Source organism: Ranitomeya imitator, chromosome 5 (assembly GCF_032444005.1).
Source record: "Ranitomeya imitator isolate aRanImi1 chromosome 5, aRanImi1.pri, whole genome shotgun sequence".
Lineage (NCBI taxonomy): Eukaryota > Metazoa > Chordata > Amphibia > Anura > Dendrobatidae > Ranitomeya > Ranitomeya imitator.
Window position 1 is genome coordinate 332,473,833 of NC_091286.1, and position 18,618 is coordinate 332,492,450.

The 18,618-nt window shown below is 43.8% G+C and overlaps 1 protein-coding gene across 1 annotated transcript in view; it reads left to right on the forward strand.

The window, feature by feature from the left end:
• LOC138680711 (gamma-aminobutyric acid receptor subunit rho-2-like) overlaps nt 1-18,618 on the forward strand; it is a 227,837-nt gene that overhangs the window by 166,263 nt on the left and 42,956 nt on the right. The window contains exon 5 of the mRNA XM_069768001.1: nt 14,455-14,537. Coding sequence (XP_069624102.1) covers nt 14,455-14,537 — 83 coding nt within the window. The remainder of the gene's footprint in view (nt 1-14,454; nt 14,538-18,618) is intronic.

The window sequence follows — 18,618 nt, forward strand, 5'->3', positions numbered from 1 at the left end:
GGCATGTAAAGTTGTCATTCAGAAGGTTATGAGAGTACCTAAAACATGTGATTCTTTCTATCACTACCTCCTTTTCTGTTGAGCATCTCTACATACTAAGAAATAATTAGCAAATGACTTGCATAAAATCATTTTATAGCTCCGTACAATCTTGAATTCATGTGGAGCTTTATTAGAGGATCCTTAGGATGCTGTGAGACCTTACTGTACCTTTGTATACAGATTTCTTACATGGCATACCTTATTAGGTGACATAGTCAAAAGTGATTGTTCCTCACGATCTCTGTTAGGCCGGTTTCACACGTCAGTGGCTCCGGTACCTGAGGTGACAGTTTCCTCACCTACTGGAGACACTGACTTACGTAGACACATTGAAATCAATGTGTCTCTGCACATGTCAGCGTGTTTTCACGGACCGTGTGTCCGTTTGGAAAACACGGAGACATGTCAGAGTTTGTGGGAACGCACGGATCACACGGACCCATTAAGGTCAATGGGTCCGTGTAAAACACGTACCGCACACGGATGCTGTCCGTGTGCAGTCCGTGTGCCGTGCAGGAGACAGCGCTACTGTAAGCACTGTCCCTCCAGCTTGTGGTGCTGAAGCCCCATTCATTTCTTCTCTCCAGCAGCGTTCGCTGGAGAGAAGGAATGAAAAATCATTTTTAAAATTTTTTTTTGTTTTTAAAATAAAGTTCCCGGTAATATCCCCCCTCCCACCGCCTGTGCGCCTGCCCGCTGGCATTAAAATACTTACCCAGCTCCCTCGGCGCTTCCATCCTCTCAGCGTCGCAGCTCTTCCATAGGGGTGGAGCCGCATATTCATCACTGTAATAAGCGGCACCACGTGACCGCTCATATAGGAGAAGCTGCCAGCGCTGAGAGGAGACATCGCGGGAGCTAGGTGAGTATTTCTATGCAAGGAGCCGGGCGGCGCACGGGGGATGGGAGGCGGGAGCTCACCAGCAAACTTTATTTTTAACAAAAAATAACAAACTTGATCTTTCATCTCTTCTCTCCTGCGGGGGAGAAGAGATGAATGCCGGCTTCAGCACCACGCAGGGGGGACAGCGCTTAGTGTAGCGCTGTCTCTCCTGCCCTGTCCGTGTGGTCCTCAGGCGGCACACGGGCGCCACACGGATGCCGCACGTGTGCCACACTGATGTGCCACGTGAGCACACGGACACGGATAATTCCGGTACCGATTTCTCTGGTACCGGAATTATCTGGACGTGTGAAAGAGGCCTTATATAGTTAGAATGGAGACACAGTGCTAGAATTCCTATGGCTGACTACTACAGATACATGAAGTGTTTGTGTGTGGGACTACATGGCCAGGGGTTTTCTGGTTTTTGGTAAACCCCTGTGCTCCAGATGTATTGTGTTTTAGGCTGTGTGCACACGTAGCAGATTTTTTGCCTTTTTTTTTGCGGTTTTAGCTATAAAAACACTATAAAACTGCAAAAATAACGCTCACATTAAGCATCCTATTTAATAGAATGCAATCCACATTTTTTGTGCACATGCTGCATTTTTTTCCTGAGCTGATTCGCATTCCAGAAAAAAATGCAGCATGTTCATTAAATTTGCGGAATTGCGGGGATTCCGCACACCTAGGAATGCATTGATCTGCTTACTTCCCGCATGGGGCTATGCCCACCATGCGGGAAGTAAGCAGATCATGTGCGGTTGGTACCCAGGGTGGAGGAGAGGAGACTCTCCTCCACGGACTGGGCACCATATAATTGTTAAAAAAAAGAATTAAAATTAAAAAAATCGTGATATACTGACCTCTGATGGCCCCCGGAGTCTTCCTGCCTCTCAGCGCTGCACGCGGCCGCTTCCGTTCCTGTAGATGGTGTGTGAAGGACCTGCGACGACGTCACGGTCACATGACCGTGGTGACGTCACGGTCACGTGACCGCGATGTCATCGAAGGTCCTGCACACACACCATCTATAGGAACGGAAGCCGCTGAGGAGATCGGCTGTTTGCGGTAGGTGAGTGTAACCATTTTTTATTTTTTTTTAATTATTTTTAACATTCTGTCTTTTACTATTGATGCGGCATAGGCTGCATCAATAGTAAAAAGTTGGTCACACTTGTCAAACACTGTTTGACAAGTGTGACCAACCTGTCAATCAGTTTTCCAAGCGATGCTACAGATCGCCTGAAAAACGCTAGCATTCTGCAAGCTAATTATGCTTGCAAAATGCTAGTTCTCTGCGGGAATATGCATGCCAATTCCGCATGCGATATACCCGCGGCAGGAGGCGCAGAATTTCCGCGGAAATTTCCGCGGCAATTCTGCAACGTGTGCACTTAGCCTAAAAGACAAACAAACTGGGCCTCCGTAGGTCAAGGGTTGGGGCTCCTGGTGTCTATTATTTTCTTATGTCGCATCAACAGCACTGGAACCAAAGATTGAGCTAATCGTCTCTGCCTGAGTTGACGGCACTAGGTGCTCAGAACCGCTGATTGGCTAGAGTGCTGTCAATATGATGTCAGTACTGCAGAGACTCAGTGTTAGACCAGGGGAAGGAAAGTAAAGAATAGTTTGTGTTTTATACAATTTAGAATTCATGTCATTACTGTATTCATACAGTCCTTTACTGTAGATGTACAGTAGAAGAAATGTGCTACCTGATTGATAACATTTAGAAAGACATATCTGCTTTCTGCAGTCATGTTTTTCTAATCCTGAACTACTCACCTTAAAACTCCTCATCAAAGTATGAAGAAATTTGGCCATTGAGTATACATATATTTGTATGCACAAATCTAGCAAATTATCAAGACCGTGCATTGTGAGTAACAACTTTGACTACATCTCTATGCCTGTGTTTAGGACTAATTACTGCAATATTCTGTATGGTACCTATATCTCGTCTAGGTAAAACACACAATGATAGTTCCATGGTGGTATTTATCTGGATCATTAGAATGAAAAGTGACAATTGTGTAGCACAAGAAGGCAGCCAATAGATTATGACAAAAATATATTTAACACATTTACTACAGTGCCTTGCACTGGAACTTTTCAACCTTTTGCCACATATCATGCTTCAAACTGCTCTTCACAAATGATCTCCATCAAACCTCACTGAGCTCGAGCTGTTTGCCAAGGAAGAATGGGCAAGAATTTCAGTCTCTCGATGTACAAAACTGATAGAGACATACCCCAAGCGACTTGCAGCTGTAATAATCACAGCAAAAGGTGGCGCAACAAAGTATTTACTTAACCCCTTTCTGCCATTGGACGTACTATTCCATCCATGTGAGGTGGGCCCTAATTCCCAAGGACGGAATAGTAAGTCCAGAGCGATCAGCCGCGCTCACGGGCTGACTATCGCAGCTGACATCCAGCACTATGTGCCAGGAGCGGTGACGGACCGCCCCCGGCACATTAACCCCCGGCACACTGCAATCAAACATGATCGCAGTGTTCCGGCGGTATAGGGAAGCATTGCGCAGGGAGGGGGCTCCCTGCGTGCTTCCTTGAGACCCCCGGAGCAACGTGATGCGATCGCGTTGCTGCGAGGGTCTCTTACCTCCTCCTCCCTGCAGCAGGCCCGGATCCAAAATAGCCGCGGCATCCATGTCCTGCAGGGAGGTGGCTTCACAGCGCCTGCTCAGAGCACGCGCCGGGAAGCCTCACTGCTGTACACGTCAGATCGCTGATCTGACACAGTGCACAGCAAAGTGTCAGATCAGCGATCTTACACTGTAACATGATGCCCCCCCCCCCTCCAGGGCAATGTTACAGTGTAGAAAAAAATATTCACATGTGTAAAAAAATTAAAAAAAAATTCCTAAAAAAATTCCTAAAAAAAAAAAATATTGTTCCTATAAATACATTTCTTTATCTAAATAAAAAAAACAATAACAGTACACATATTTAGTATCGCCGCGTCCGTAACGACCCAACCTATAAAACTATCCACTAGTTAACCCCTTCAGTGAACACCGCAAAAAAAAAAACGAGGCAAAAAACAACGCTTTATTATCATACCGCCAAACAAAAAGTGGAATAACACGCAATCAAAAAGACGGATATAAATAACCATGGTACCACTGAAAACGTCATCTTGTCCCGTAAAAAATGAGCCGCAATACAGCATCATCAGCAAAAAAATAAAAAAATTATAGTCCTCAGAATAAAGCAATGCAAAAATAATTATTTTTTCTATAAAATAGTTTTTATCGTATAAAAGCGCCAAAACATAAAAAAATCATATAAATGAGGTATTGCTGTAATCGAACTAACCCAAAGAATAAAACTGCTTTATCCATTTTACCAAACGCGGAACGGTATATATGCCTCCCCCAAAAGAAATTCATGAATAGCTGGTTTTTGGTCATTCTGCCTCACAAAAATCGGAATAAAAAGCGATCAAAAAATGTCACGTGCCCGAAAATGTTACCAACAAAAACATCAACTCGTCCCACAAAAAACAAGACCTCACATTATTCTGTGGACCCAAATATGGAAAAATTATAGCTCTCAAAATGTGGTAACGCAAAAAATATTTTTTGCAATAAAAAGCGTCTTTCAGTGTGTGATGGCTGTCAATCATAAAAATCCGCTAAAAAAACGGCTATAAAAGTAAATCAAACCCCCCTTCATCACCCCCTTAGTTAGGGAAAAGTTAAAAAATAAAAAAAAATTATTTATTTCCATTTTCCCATTAGGGTTAGGGCTAGGGTTAGGGCTAGGGTTAGGGCTAGGGCTAGGGTTAGGGTTAGGGCTAGGGTTAGGTCTAGGGTTAGGGCTAGGGTTAGGGTTGGGGCTAGGGTTAAGGCTACAGTTAGGGTTGGGGCTAAAGTTAGGGTTTGGGTTTGGATTACATTTACGGTTGGGAATAGGGTTGGGATTAGGGTTAGGGGTGTGTCAGGGTTAGGGGTGTGGTTAGGGTTACCGTTGGGAATAGGGTTAGGGGTGTGTTTGGATTAGGGTTTCAGTTATAATTGGGGTTTTCCACTGTTTAGGCACATCAGGGGCTCTACAAATGCGACATGGCGTCAGATGGCAATTCCAGCCAATTCTGCGTTGAAAAAGTAAAACACTGCTCCTTCCCTTCCGAGCTCTCCCGTGTGCCTACACAGGGGTTTACCCCAACATATGGGGTATCAGCGTACTCAGGACACATTGGACAACAAATTTTGGGGTCCAATTTCTCCTGTTACCCTTGGGAAAATTCAAAACTGGGGGCTAAAAATATAATTTTTGTGGAAAAAAAAGATTTTTTATTTTCACAGCTCTGTGTTATAAACTGAAACATTTGGGGGTTCAAAGTTCTCACAACACATCTAGATAAGTTCCTTGGGGGGTCTAGTTTCCAATATGGGGTCACTTGTGGGGGGTTTCTACTGTTTAGGTACATTAGGGGCAGGGCCGGTTTTAGGCAAAGTGGGGCCCTAGGCAAAGTTTAAAATGGGGCCCCAAATGCTAACATATTGCACATCACACAGAAGCATTTCGGTTGTACTTACATGCACTGATCTCAGGCCGCTAAACGAGTGTGATCGACAATACTGAAGTCGTTGGACGCTTGTTTCCCAGCCTCTTTCCACCATCTGAAAAAGAATGATGGGGACAGAACCATCACTAATAGATCACTATCAGATCACCATACAGTATCATGTTATCAGCAGTACATCTACTGTTTACACCGGCGATGTGCTGCTGAGAACAAGGATTTTTATTCCTGCATAAACAATCCAATCACCCAATGAATATGCTGCATTTTGCTTGTTTGGTAAAATACACCCCATACTCCTCCATATATTATAATGTGCACCACAGTCCTCCATATTGTAAAATGTATAATACACTCCTCATAATCCTCCATATAGTATTATACACTTCCCATAGTCCTCCATATAGCATAATACACTCCTCACAGTGCTCCATAAAGTATAATGCACCGCCATAGTCATCCATGTAGTACAATTCACTTCCCATAGTATAATGCACCCCATAGTTCTTCATATAGTATAACATATTCCCCATAGTCCTCGATACAGTATAATGCAGCCCACATATGGTATAATGCAGCCACCACCCCACATAGTATAATGCAGCCCCCCCACAGAGTATAATGTAACCTCCCTATAGAATATAATGCAGCCCCCCGCAGTATTATACAGCAGAGCCCACAGTAGTATACAGTACTGCCCACAGTAATATATAACACAGCCCACAGTATTATACAGCAGAGCCCACAGTAGTATACAGCACTGCCCACAGTAGTATACAGCAGAGCCCACAGTAGTATACAGCATAGCCCACAGTAGTATACAGCATAGCCCACAGTAGTATACAGCAGAGCCCACAGTAGTATACAGCACTGCCCACAGTAGTATACAGCACTGCCCACAGTAGTATACAGCAGAGCCCACAGTAGTATACAGCAGAGCACACAGGAGTATACAGCACAGCTCACATCCCCACTTCCCTCCCCGCCTCTCTCCTCCGGAGAAAGGCCGCACAGTCCAGTAAAAAAAAACAAGCTCCTTACCTCTCCCCGAGCCCGGGCTGCCCCCTGCTCCTGTGTCGGCGGCTGCCGCCGCACTGCCTAGGTCACAGTGAGTGCGCGCGCACCCGCTGTGTCAGAGGCAGAGCGGGGAATGATGGGAGAGGGAGCGTCAGGTGACGCTCTCTCCTCCATCATTGCTTTGAACTGTACCGGCAGACGCCGGTATAGTTCAATGCGGCGGGGGAGTCGGCACTGCCTCACAGGGGCCCCATAGCGGCTGCGTGACTTGCCGCTAGCTGGAGGCCCCTGGGGGAGTGGGGGCCCCAGGCAGCTGCCTGGTCTGCCTGCCCCTAACGCCGGCCCTGATTAGGGTCTCTGCAAACGCAATGTGACGCCTGCAGACCAATCCATCTAAGTCTGCATTCCAAATGACGTACTCAGGACAAATTGGACAGCAACTTTTGGGGTCCAATTTCATCTGTTACCCTTGGGAAAATACAAAACTGGGGGCTAAAAAATAATTTTTGTGGAAAAAAAAAAGAATTTTTATTTTCACGGCTCTGCGTTATAAACTGTAGTGAAACACAGTGGGGGTTCAAAGCTCTCACAACACATCTAGATGAGTTCCTTAGGGGGTCTACTTTCCAAAATGGTGTCACTTGTGGGGGGTTTCAATGTTTAGGCACATCAGTGGCTTTCCAAATGCGATATGGCGTACCATCTCAATTTCTGTCAATTTTACATTGAAAAGTCAAACGGCACTCCTTCCCTTCCGAGCTCTCCCATCCGCCCAAACAGTGGTTTACCCCCACATATGGGGTATCAGCGTACTCAGGACAAATTGTACAACAACTTTTGGGGTCCAATTTCTTCTCTTACCCTTGGGAAAATAAAAATTGGGGCAAAAAGATCATTTTTGTGAAAAATATTTTTTATTTTTATGGCTCTGCATTATAAACTTCTGTAAAGCACTTGGTGGGTCAAAGTGCTCACCACACATCTAGGTAAGTTCCTTAGGGGGTCTACTTTCCAAAATGGTGTCACTTGTGGGGAGTTTCAATGTTTAGGCACATCAGGGGCTCTCCAAACGCAACATGGCGTCCCATCTCGATTCCAGTCAATTTTGCATTGAAAAGTCAAATGGCGCTCCTTCGCTTCTGAGCTCTGCCATGCACCCAAACAGTGGTTTACCCCCACATATGACAAATTGTACAACAACTTTTGGGGTCCATTTTCTCCTGTTACCCTTGGTAAAATAAAACAAATTGGAGCTGAAGTAAATTTTTTGTGAAAAAAAGTTAAATGTTCATTTTTATTTAAACATTCCAAAAATTCCTGTGAAGCACCAGAAGGGTTAATAAACTTCTTGAATATGGTTTTGAGCACCTTGAGGGGTGAAGTTTTTAGAATGGTGTCACACTTGGGTATTTTCTATCATATAGACCCCTCAAAATGACTTCAAATGAGATGTGGTCCCTAAAAAAAAAATGGTGTTGTAAAAACGAGAAATTGCTGGTCAACTTTTAACCCTTATAACTCCCTAACAAAAAAAATTTTTGGTTCCAAAATTGTGCTGATGTAAAGTAGACATGTGGGAAATGTCACTTATTAAGTATTTTGTGTGACATATCTCTGTGATTTAATTGCATAAAAATTCAAAGTTGGAAAATTGCGAAATTTTCATAATTTTCGCCAAATTTCCGTTTTTTTTCACAAATAAACGCAGGTACTATCAAATAATTTTTACCACTATCATGAAGTACAATATGTCATGAGAAAACAATGTCAGAATCACTGGGATCCGTTGAAGCGTTCCAGAGTTATAACCTCATAAAGGGACAGTGGTCAGAATTGTAAAAATTGGGTCCCTGTCCTGTTTTGTCACCTACCCTGGGCAAAAAAAGCCTACAATTTATGGGTCAGGAGTGGACCAGCTAACTACTTAAAATCACCTGTGGCTATTGGGAGTGATAGTGCACATGTCCAAAAAGGCTTAATACAAATAGAGAACAAGACCAGCACATCCAAGCTAGTGTGAACAGGCACCAACCAAAATAACATATAAGTTCACATACATTGGCCAATTTATGCGCAAAGTACCTTCCTTTTTTCACAGCAATTTTTGCAGATAAATATTTCATGTGTATATTATATAGCGCTTTTTTCCTATTTTCTATGGCAGTAATGCATTTTCAATGTTCTCGAGTAATCAATCTTGGCAAATAATGGTGCAACCTTTATCGTTTTTCAACTTATATGTTTTTTTTGTTGGCGCCTGTTCACACTAGCTTGGATATGGGCGTCGTGGTCCGGTCCGGGGCCTCCCATCTTCTTACGATGACGTCCTTTTCTTCTCTTCACGCTGCGGCTCCGGTGCAGGCGTACTTTGTCTACCCTGTCAGAAAAGCTCAGCGCCTGCGCACTGCAGTACTTTGCTCTGTCCTCAACAGGGCAGACAAAGTACACCTGTGTCGGAGCCGCAGCGTGACGAGAAGAAGACATCATCGTAAGAAGATGGGAGGCCCCGGACCGCGACGCCCATCGGACCAGAACCGGACCGGGACCGCCCCTGGGTGAGTATAATCTAACCTCTTTTTCTCATCTTTCAGGATACATCGGGGCTTATCTACAGCATTACAGAATGCTGTAGAGAAGCGCCTGATGCTGGTGGGCTTAGCTCACCTTCGATTTTGGGGGTGACAGGTTCCCTTTAACTGGATGCCTTTCGGGCTGACAAATGCATTGAGAACATTCCAACGTCTGATGGAGAGATGCTGGGGGATCTAATCTTTGAAGAGACCTTGATATATATTGATATCATCATTTCCTCCTGCATGTTCGAAGATCACCTTATCGAGCTAGAACGAGTGTTGGCACTGGTGTGGGCTATGACTGAAAAATTTGCAGAGTTCTTGTCGAGGTCAGAAATAAACATGCAGACGGATAACAATCCCCTGGCTCACCTGGAGAATGCAAAGCTGGGCACAGTCGAACAGACGTGGGTCACGAGAATGTCCATATATCAGTACAAGATTTCCTACCGGTCCAAATTTCAGAACACACATGCAGATGCTCTTTCCCGAGTCACTCAAGAAGGCCTAAAAAGAGATGTGTATGAAGAACTTGAAGATGACGAGATTCCAGACTTCAAACAGTTTGCTGTGGCTGTAATAACCACCCAAGTGTCTAGAGAAAAGTCCAGACCCACCCACCCAGAGAAATCCTGAGAGTGCGCCCAACTTTTTGCTGAAATTGGATTGCCCTTAGGAAAATTTTGAACCCTCAAGGATCCTACTCGCCGGAAGTCTGGCAAGTTAAAAGGGTGAGGAATGTAAGAGGAGGTGATGGTGTCCCTGAAGAGCCCCTGCATGGTGTGGCATTAGTGAGGAAAGACTTACATCTGCTGACTGGACGAAACCATGCAGAACCAACCAGCACCAGAAGAGTTGCATGGGGATCAAGTTCATGTGAAGAACCCGGTCCAGTTGCCTTGGATGAAGGAGTTCCCGGATATAAAAGTCCTGCTTGCCAAACCGCGCCCATTCAAGGAGAGGAGCAGTGCAGACGTGGGCCAGAGATAACACTGTTACCAGTGTGACAGGCCTCATTGAGAACATCTTTGCCCTATGCTGGTCAAGATCCAGAGCCCAAACATCGCCCGTCGAGAACCGGGACCTAGCCCTCCTTTCCTTAGGCCTAGGAGACACCAGCTGTCCTTCAAGCACCGAAGATCCACGATGAGAGGTCGTACAGGAGGACCCCTGCAGCTACAGAAGGACAACACAAGTGATCTGGGCCGTCACTTCCAGCAATAACATACAGGACAGGGTTTGGCCTGGGTTAGAACAACAGGTGCGATGGGGGCTGGTTGGTACACAGCAGTATCATGCCGTCAGGTGATGCACGTGGTTCTTGGACCCACTATGCTACAGGGCCGAACCTGCCTAGGAAGTGACATAGCTAAGTGGCTATCTGGTGTTCGCTGAAGCTCCTGATGGTGGAGACAGACTGGGGTACAGGTAGTCACCAAGTACCACTCTTAGGCAGGTGTCGGTACTGCAGCTGCCTATCACAGTGGTCGGTTTTGGTGACATGGGGATACTTAACCGTGGTCACTTAGAAGAAGGAAACAGAGACTGACGGACTGTACGGACAATTTTAATATTGAAGATAGGTTCTTGTTCACACTCTTAGATATCAGGAAACAGTTCTGGAGCTGGCTGCACTAGGACCAGGGACACTGGACACAGGACTGACCACATCAGGACTAGGAGATTGGGTATAGGTACCGTAGACATGGTTTTGGGATTAGGAAACTGCTGAAGCGGTCACAGGAACACGTCCAACTATACTAGGTTAAGGGGAACACAGTATAGAGGTATAAGTTTAACAGATGGGGGACCTGGCAGCATACAGTTGCACACACCAACACCATTAAGATTAAACTATAGGGGTTGCTCAGGCACCTCACTATTGGGGAGGGTGCCTTTTATATAAGATGCCTCCAAGAAATTGGTTGGGAGACACCTTGCAGGGAATCACATTAACTAAATTAATTTCAGCTCTTAGCATCCTGCCACCCCCTCTTTCACACAAAGAGCAAAGGTCTCCTGCACCCAATACTACCTGTAGCTCATAGTACTGATATCCCCTCTACGTCCCGCGTACATCCTCACACTGGCAGGAAGAAGCAGCCAGGTATGCTCCCTCCACTTAAGCCAGAGGCTGCAACATAGTGTGCAGTGAGAGCTTGCCTGCATTACTGTGATACTGCAGGGTCGGCACCAGTGGCGTAACTAGAGTACAATTGTTCTTGGTGCAAAATTTGGATCTGGGATCCCATCAGCATGTTGATCAGATGCATGGGCCCTTGTAGAGTTCTAGACCCTATAAAGACATATGTGTTTATGTGTTTCCACTATGTAATAATCTAACTCCTTCCTGTAATAATGTGCTATATCCTGGCCCCCTTCCTGTAATAATGTCCCCATCCTGGACCCTTCCTGGTATATCCATTTACTGTAATAATGTCACCTGTTCTGGGCTCCTTCCTGTAATAATGTCCCCCATCCTATTCTCTTCTAGTAATAATTTCTTTTGTTCTGGCTACATCTGCAAAAATGTCCCACATACTGGGCCACTTCCAGTCATGAAGTCCCCCATCCTGGTCACTTTCCAATAATAATGTTGTTCATTCTGGGCCCCTTCCAGTAATTATGTTCCACATCCTGGTTACCCTCCTGGTATGTTCCCCATCCTGGGCCCCTTCCAGTAATAATATCCACCATCTTGGACCCATAGGGTACTAATGTTGCCTACCCTGGGCTCCTTCCAGTAATTATGTCCTTCATCATGGGCCCCTTCCACAAATAATGATTTGGTTTCCAGTATAATCTCTATGCTACTGACACCCAATTGTATACTTCTCCTCCTGACATTACCCCCACCTTAAGACAAGATACCAGAGATTGTTGGTCCCCTGTATGTACCATCATTTCCTCACTCTATGTGAAACTGAATGTCTCCAAACCCGAACCTCTCTTGTTTTCTCCCTCTAATAACCGAACTATACCCGATATTGAAATTGCAATGAGTGGTTCAACCATAACTCCCATGCAGCACGCTCACTGTCTTGGGGGTCATTTTTGACACAGCACTTTCCTTTATTCCCTATATCCAATCACTCACTTGTTCATGTTACCTGCATCTTAAAACATCTCCAGAATCATACCCTTTCTCACCTTTAAAACTACAAAAACTCTTACTGTCACTCCTATTCATTCTTGTCTGGACTACTGCAACTCTCTACTGATTGGTCTTCCTCTCATCAAACTTTCTCCTCTCCAATATATTTTGAATGCAGGAGCCAGGTTCGTCTTTTTTTTTGGCTGCTACACCAATGCCTCCACCCTGTGTCAGTCATTGGACTGGTTGCCCATTCACTGCAGAATACAATACAAACTTATCTCTCTTGCCCACAAAGTTCACCACAGTTCTGCTCCACCCTATATCTCATCCTTCATCTTTGTCTATTACCCTACCAATTCGCTCTCCTCAAAAACTGATCTACGACTAGCATCTTCTATAATCCAAACCTCCCAATTCTGTTTCCAAGACTTCTCTCATGCTGCACCAGTTTTCTGGAATGCACTGCCCCAAACGATCTGACAAATACCTAGCCCCCCTGTTTTTAATTATGCTTTAAAAACACATCTATTTAGACAGGCCTATCACCGCCGTTCATTAACCTAACTCTTTCCTGTTCCTTCTTTCTAAATGTTACTTAGAATCTGGTCCTTCCTATTCATCTGTCTCCAAATCCTTCATGCACCTAATAGCACTTGGTAACTGTACTTTGCAAGATACTGACTGATGACCGGATGATGCAGCTTTATGTTATCATAATGATGGCTGGATCATAGATGACAAGCACTTTCTACCTATTGCGCCTTCTACCTATTGCGCCCCCCTAATTCCTTATAGATTATAAGCTTGCAAGCAGGACCCTCACTCCTCCTCAAGCTGTTGAACAGTGTATTACTTTGTGATGTCTTTATTGTTTGTACATGTCCCTGCTTAATATTAAGGTGCTGCAGAATATGTTAGCGCTATATAAATACAATTATTATTATTATTGTCTTCCGTCCTGCCACTCTTCTTCGACACATTTAAAAAAAGAAATAAACAATTCTTCTTACCTTCCCCGCTCCCATGCAGTGTCCTCTTCCATAGCTTGTACAGAGGTTGGCAGTTGACAATGATGTGCTTACCATGGCGGCGCATGATCTCACAGCCATGTGTCACCCATGATGGGCCACTGACGTCAGCTGAAAGCCGGTGGCGTGTTTTGCTGTACAGGAAGCCTGCTGGTCTTTACACCACAATACATTTCAGATGAATGTGCCTTCTCGGACGCACGTCCAGCAGAAATGGGCACTGGCGTCCATGGGCCCTCCTCCCACATGGGACCAATTGCCACTGGTGAGCACATAATACACCATTTAAGATGCAGTGCCGGCCCAGCCCCTGGCAGCTCTATTCCGCTGCTTGAGGATCAACCTGGGAAGCATATGTACCTCTGCTTCCTGGCTCAGCCCACTCCTGGACTAGACAAGTTCTATGGGATTCATGTCAGAGAAGTGACTAACCTACAAAATCTTCCAGATGCCAATTTTGCTTGCCATTCTTGGGTCCATTTAGCAGTATGGCAAGGAGCTCCATCTTCCATGAACAGAGCGGATGCTTCACTCAGCAGCTCACCTGAAAATATTGTACGCCTTGCAGAAAGTATGCAGTGGGATAACTAAGTTTTAACATGCATGTTTGGCATTCTTGTCAAGAAGATACTGTGAAATAAAAGTTAATGTCTGAAAATCAGAGAGTCTAATTACTTGTGGGTTGTCTATCTACTGTTAACAAGATGAAAGTTGATTCTGCAAATAAAATGTACCGTATTTAAAATTGACCTTTAATTGAATTTTATTATTTACACTGAGTACAAACTCCAACTGGCCCTGCTCTGATTCTGGAACAGTTTTTCCATTTATTCTGTGCTCTTTTAATCCAAAATTATGCCCCGTGGTAGTAAAGATGCAGTTTTTCCCTTAAACCAACTGGATGTACACAACAAATCTTTTTTCTGTGGGTTTGGTCATGTTCTGATCGGCCAGGAGAGAAAGCAAATGCCCACAAAAAGTTCTTTCATATATGCCTAGTTGGTTCAAAGGAAACTGTACACAATTATTAGTGCGGGACCTAATTTTGTAACAGAGAGGAACAAAAAATAAAAGAAAAACTGTTCCAGAATTGAGCAAAACCAATTGGAAGAGGCACTCAGTTTAGATTGAAAAGTCAAGTGAAAGGTCCTGATCAACAAATGAATAACCATATAGAATATTTGAAAATGTTTTCTGTAAAACTATTATGACGTATTCTTTTTGTTAAATTATGTAATTTCTTTATTATTCCTGTTCAGAATTACCGTGACTGCAATGTGCAACATGGACTTCAGTCGTTTCCCTTTGGATACGCAAACTTGTTCCTTGGAGCTTGAGAGCTGTGAGTAATCCAGGGCAATGTACAGTTCGTTTTTAAATTCTTCTACCTTCCATTCTGTTTGCTGGTGTTTTATTGGTCATTTGAAGAAAATCAAGATAAGTCCTAATAACACTAAACTATCCAGTATAATTACACCTACTAAATGTTAAACAAAACTGATGAATAACAAATGCTGTCCATACATTAATATTTCTGCCAATAACAACTCCCAGATAATTGTCCTAAAAAATCTGCTTTCTCTTAACGTGTGTGGATGAGCAGTTACAACTGATGAGCAGTTACAAGGTTTGTTCATTGTGTATTACATAGCCAGTTATTCTAAATTCTGCCAGAAAAATAAGAGTCCTTAGCAAAAGGAACCCCCATGGCCAACCCCTGGTTGGCGCTTAACTGGACATCTTTTTTAAGATAATAACCTAAAAGGAAATATCCACATTTGAATAACATTTTGTTCTTAATCTTTAAATAATGTAAATAAATTCAACATCACTCAAATTTACGTAATAGACATTAGTGGGGACTTAGGAGTTAATTCATACTAATATACAGTTGTACAGGATGAATTTCTGCTTTTTTGGCCTTTTTTCAGAGAATATGAATGATAACATCAAAACTTTTCCTCCACTCATGGTTAATGGGTGCGTGAAGCCACTTTTTGCCAAACTACTGTGTTTTCTCTTCTTAAAAAAAAATGACAACCCAAAACATCCAATAGACCCCGATCAAAAGTTTACTTACCCCATTTCTTAATACCGTGTATTGCCTACTCTAACATTAATGACAAGTATTTTGTATTAGTTGTGGATGAGGTTCTATATTTTTATCGGATAGTAAAGCTGCCAACTCTTCTAGGCAAAACGTCTCCAGTTCCTGTAAATTCCTGAGCATGAAATACATGCTTGAGATCTCCCCAGAGTGGCTCAATGACATTGAGGTCATGAGACTGTGATGGCCCACTCCAGAACCTTCACTTTGGTCTGCTGTAGCCAATGAGAGGTCGACTTGGCCTTGTGTTTTGGATTGTTGCCATGTTGGAACGTCCAAGTACTTCCCATGCGCAGCTTTCGGGCTGATAAGTGCAAATTTGCCTCCAGTGTTTGCTAATAACGTGCTGCATTCATCTTTCCTTCTTTTGACCAAGTTTCCTGTGCCTTTGTAGCTCACACATCCCCAAAACATCAGCGATCCACCGCCAATCCACCGCCAATCCACCCCCGATCTGGCATAAGTCAAACATACCTTCAGCAGATATTAGCTGCTCACAAATGGCACCCTTACAAAATCCAGTTGCTGCAGCATCTCAACAAGGATGACCCAGATTGGCACGCTGAATTTGCAGAATGGGCAAAACAAAAATTGGAACAGGACCCTCAGTTTACACAGAACATTATGTTCACAGATGAAGCAAACTTTTTTTGGGGTGGGCCATTTATATGGATACACCTAAGTAACATGGGAATGGTGACAGTTTTCTTGTGTAATGTGTCTTGCATTGAAATCTGCTGCAATGATCCAGGTACTGCGTTCACCAGACATCAACACAATTTCTATTCGCTCCTCACATGTTAACCTCTGCGACATATCAGTGGCTGTAAACCAAGAGAAACTTGTAAATAACTCGTGAAAGAATAAAGTTATGTTAAAATCAAGCACACTATTGTTTTTCTTGTGAAATTCTTAATAAGTTTGATGTGTCACATGACCCTCTTCCCATTGGAAAAAAAAGTTGCATCCAAAATGGCCAACTTTAAAATGGCTGCCATGGTCACCACCCATCTTGAAAAGTTTTCCCCCTACCATATACTAATGTGCCACAAACTGGACTACTTTTTTAAGATAATAACCTAAAAGGAAATATCCACATTTGAATAACATTTTGTTCTTAATCTTTAAATAATGTAAATAAATTCAACATCGCTCAAATTTACGTAATAGACAGTAGTGGGAACTTAGAAGTTAATTCATACTAATATACAGTTGTACAGGGTGAATTTCTGCTTTCTTGGCCTTTTTACAGAGAATATGAATGATAACATCAAAACTTTTCCTCCACTCATGGTTAATGGGTGCGTGAAGCCACTTTTTGCCAAACTACTGTGTTTTCTCTTCTTAAAAAATAATGACAACCCAAAACATCCAATAAACCCTGATCAAAAGTTTACATACCCCATTTCTTAATACCGTGTATTGCCCTCTCTAACATTAATGACAACTATTTTGTAGTAGTTGTGGATGAGGTTCTATATTTTCTCGGATAGTAAAGCTGCCAACTCTTCTAGGCAAAAAGTCTCCAGTTCCTGTAAATTCCTGAGCATGAACTACATGCTTGAGATCTCCCCAGAGTGGCTCAATGACATTGAGGTCATGAGACTGTGATGGCCACTCCAGAACCTTCACTTTGGTCTGCTGTAGCCAATGACAGGTCGTCTTGGCCTTGTGTTTTGGATTTTTGCCTTGTTGGAGCGACCAAGTACTTCCCATGCGCAGCTTCCGGGCTAATGAGTGCAAATTTGCCTCCAGTGTTTGCTGATAACGTGCTGCATTCATCTTTCCTTCTTTTGACCAAGTTTCCTGTGCCTTTTTAGCTCACACATCCCCAAAACATCAGTGATCCACCGCCGATTCACCGCCAATCCACCCCCGATCTGGCATCAGTCAAACATCCCTTCAGCGGATTTTAGCTGCTCACAAATGGCACCCTTACAAAATCCAGTTGCTGCAGCATCTCAACAAGGATGACCCAGATTGGCACGCTGAATTTGCAGAATGGGCAAAACAAAAATTGGAACAGGACCCTCAGTTTACACAGAACATTATGTTCACAGATGAGGCAAACTTTTTTGTTTGTGGGCCATTTATATGGATACACATAAATAACATGGGAATGGTGACTAGTGTTGAGCGATACCGTCCGATACTTGAAAGTATCGGTATCGGATAGTATCGGCCGATACCCGAAAAATATCGGATATCGCCGATACCGATATCCGATACCAATACAAGTCAATGGGACATCAAGTATCGGAATGTATCCTCATGGATCCCAGGGTCTGAAGGAGAGGAAACTCTCCTTCAGGCCCTGGGATCCATATTAAAGTGTAAAATAAAGAATTAAAATAAAAAATATTGTTATATTCACCTCTCCGGCGGCCCCTGGACATCAGCGGGAGGATCCGGCGTCCGGCACGGCTTCTTTCTTCAAAATGCGTGCCTTCAGGACCTGTGGAATGACGTCCCGGCTTCTGATTGGTCGCGTGCCGCCCATGTGACCGCCACGCGACCAATCAGAAGCCGCGACGTCATTCCTCAGCTAAAGTCCTAGAATGAGCGCCTTCTAGGACCTGAGGAATGACGTCGCGGCTTCTGATTGGTCGCGTGGCGGTCACATGGGCGGCACGCGACCAATCAGAAGCCGGGACGTCATTCCACAGGTCCTGAAGGCGCGCATTTTGAAGAAAGAAGCCGTGCCGGACGCCGGATCCTCCCGCTGATGTCCAGGGGCCGCCGGAGAGGTGAATATAACAATATTTTTTATTTTAATTCTTTATTTTACACTTCCGATACCGATACCCGATATCACAAAAATATCGGATCTCGGTATCGGAATTCCGATACCGCAAGTATCGGCCGATACCCGATACTTGCGGTATCGGAATGCTCAACACTAATGGTGACAGTTTTCTTGTGTAATGTGTCTTGCATTGAAATCGGCTGTAATGATCCAGGTACTGCGTTCCCCAGACATCAACAATTTCTATTCGCTCCTCACATGTTAACCTCTGCGACATGCCAGTGGCTGTAAACCAAGATAAACTTGTAAATAACTCATGGAAGAATAAAGTTATGTTAAAATCAAGCACACCATTGTTTTTCTTGTGAAATTCTTAATAAGTTTGATGTGTCACATGACCCTCTTCCCATTGGAAAAAAAAGTTGGATTCAAAATAGCCGACTTCAAAATGGCCGCCATGGTCACCACCCATCTTGAAAAGTTTTCCCCCTACCATATACTAATGTGCCACAAACAGGAAGTATATATCACCAACCATTCTCTTTTTATTTATGTGTATCCATATACATG